Source organism: the organism of the source record quoted next, unplaced genomic scaffold (assembly GCF_019419815.1).
Source record: "Pyrus x bretschneideri cultivar Hongxiangsu unplaced genomic scaffold, Pyrus_bretschneideri_v1 Contig17, whole genome shotgun sequence".
Lineage (NCBI taxonomy): Eukaryota > Viridiplantae > Streptophyta > Magnoliopsida > Rosales > Rosaceae > Pyrus > Pyrus x bretschneideri.
Genome location: NW_025999468.1, coordinates 3,612,314 through 3,614,332, shown reverse-complemented (window position 1 = coordinate 3,614,332; position 2,019 = coordinate 3,612,314). Strand labels below are relative to the sequence as shown.

The following is a 2,019-nucleotide window of genomic DNA, read 5'->3' as shown; positions in this document are numbered from 1 at the left end:
GTAACGTAACTAGTGAGAGAGAGAGAGAGACTGAAAGGCATCCCCCATTGCCCAAAACCATAAGCATCAACGCCAGTCGCTTTCAATCCGTTCGGTCGGGAAGGAAGGCCCTCAATCACTCCTCTCTCTCTCTCTCACTCTCTCTCTCTAACTTTGAACAAAAGAATAGTAAGGCGGTGCCAGACACCTTGAGCTAAACCAATACCCATTCTCTTTTCATTTTCCTGAATGACTGCTCTCTCTCTCTCTCTCTCTCTCTCTCTCTCTCTCTCTCTGTGATGTGTGGACCCTACCCAAACAGCGGCACCATTGGTCTTTACTTGGTTTCCAAGCTCACCCACCACCCCCTCTCTCTCTCTCTCCTCTCTCCTCTCTCTCTCTCTCTCGCTCTCTCTAGTCTCTACAGTCTGCACTGCATGCATAGCCATATCCATATCATAACATTTCATCCTCATCCCATATATTTATTATAAATAAATCCAAACACCACCTCACCCCATCTCTCTTCCACTTCCTCCTCCTCCTGCCCCCTCCCCATCAACTTCATAACCCCCTAAATCCTCCCTCTCCTTCCTCTTTATTTTATTCATTTCTCTCCCCAAAAACCCAATAAATCCCAAAAATAAAAAAGAAAGAGAGAGGAAGGATAAACAAATATGAGAGGTGAGTATGTTGACAGCAAGAGTGACTCCCAAAACATCTTCTCCAAGCTTCACCACCCAAACCAACAAAACCCCCACCACCAACACTTACACCACCACGCCCACCAATTCTCCAGCCCCTTCCAAGTCATCCCCCTCCGCGAATCCCAAACCTCCGAAGAAGAAGACACCAGCCGAACCAGCAGCGGCACAGCCACCATCACCACCACCAACCCATCTCCCCACAATCCCCACCCCAACTCCTCCTCCGACCCCAACAACATCAACAACCCATCTGCCGATGGCGCCACCATTGAAGTCATCCGACGGCCCCGAGGCCGCCCACCTGGCTCCAAAAACAAACCCAAGCCCCCCGTCATCATAACTCGCGATTCTGAGCCTCCAATGAGCCCCTACATTCTCGAAGTGCACTCCGGAAACGACGTCGTCGAAGCAGTCTCCCGCTTCTGCTCTAGCAAAAATATTGGGCTCTGCGTTCTCACCGGCTCCGGAACCGTGGCAAACGTCACCCTTCGCCAGCCGTCAACTACGCCAGGCGCCACCGTAACTTTTCACGGCCGTTTCGACATCCTCTCCATATCCGCTACTTTCCTCTCCCAATCGTTGCCGTCTTGCCCCGTCTCCAACCCCAGCGGCTTCACCATCTCTCTGGCGGGCCCGCAGGGCCAGATCGTCGGGGGCCTCGTGGCCGGAGCCCTAATAGCCGCAGGAACCGTTTACCTAGTCGCCGCGTCGTTTACCAATCCTTCTTACCATCGGCTCCCCGTGGAAGACGAGGTGGTCAGGAACTCGGGTGAGGGTGAGGGTCATTCGCCGCAGGTTTCTGCGGGTGCAGCAGAGAGTGGGGGACACGCGCCGCAGCCGTCACAAACGTGTGGGATGACCATGTACAGCGGTCACTTGCCTACTGATGTAATATGGGTTCCAACTGCAAGGCAACCACCGCCTCCACCGCCTTACTGAGAACCTTGATGTCTCTCTTATTCGCCTTTTTTGTATTCTGTCTCTAGTTACTGTGAATTAAGAAACGAGAAGCTACTTTTATTGTTTTTTTTTGTAACTTTGGGTACTTTACATTTTAAATTTCTTGTTTAATTTCTATGTGAATTACCGTTGGTATTCTATGCGATTTTGGTTGTGTGTTTTCATGCAGGATTTTAATGTGACGTTAGAATTTAGAAAGCTGTTTTTCCTATTAATTAATTATCATTTGGTACTCTTATTTTGTCACCTGTTTATAATAGAAATAGTTAAGGAGCTGTTATTGACACTGATCATTAGTCATTGTTCGCGCTTCTCTCCTAATTTGAAACGTGAAACCTGAAGCATGATTATTGTAAAGTGTTAATTACAGTTA

General features: G+C 49.0%; 1 protein-coding gene across 1 annotated transcript; it reads left to right on the top strand.

Moving 5' to 3' along the window:
* The first annotated feature begins 496 nt into the window (after window positions 1-496).
* Window positions 497-1,810, top strand: LOC103964960 (AT-hook motif nuclear-localized protein 28-like). Its single transcript, XM_048581442.1, has one exon. The coding sequence runs from the start codon at window positions 657-659 to the stop codon at window positions 1,623-1,625; it is 969 nt and encodes a 322-aa protein (XP_048437399.1). The 5' UTR covers window positions 497-656; the 3' UTR covers window positions 1,626-1,810.
* Window positions 1,811-2,019: the final 209 nt, after the last annotated feature.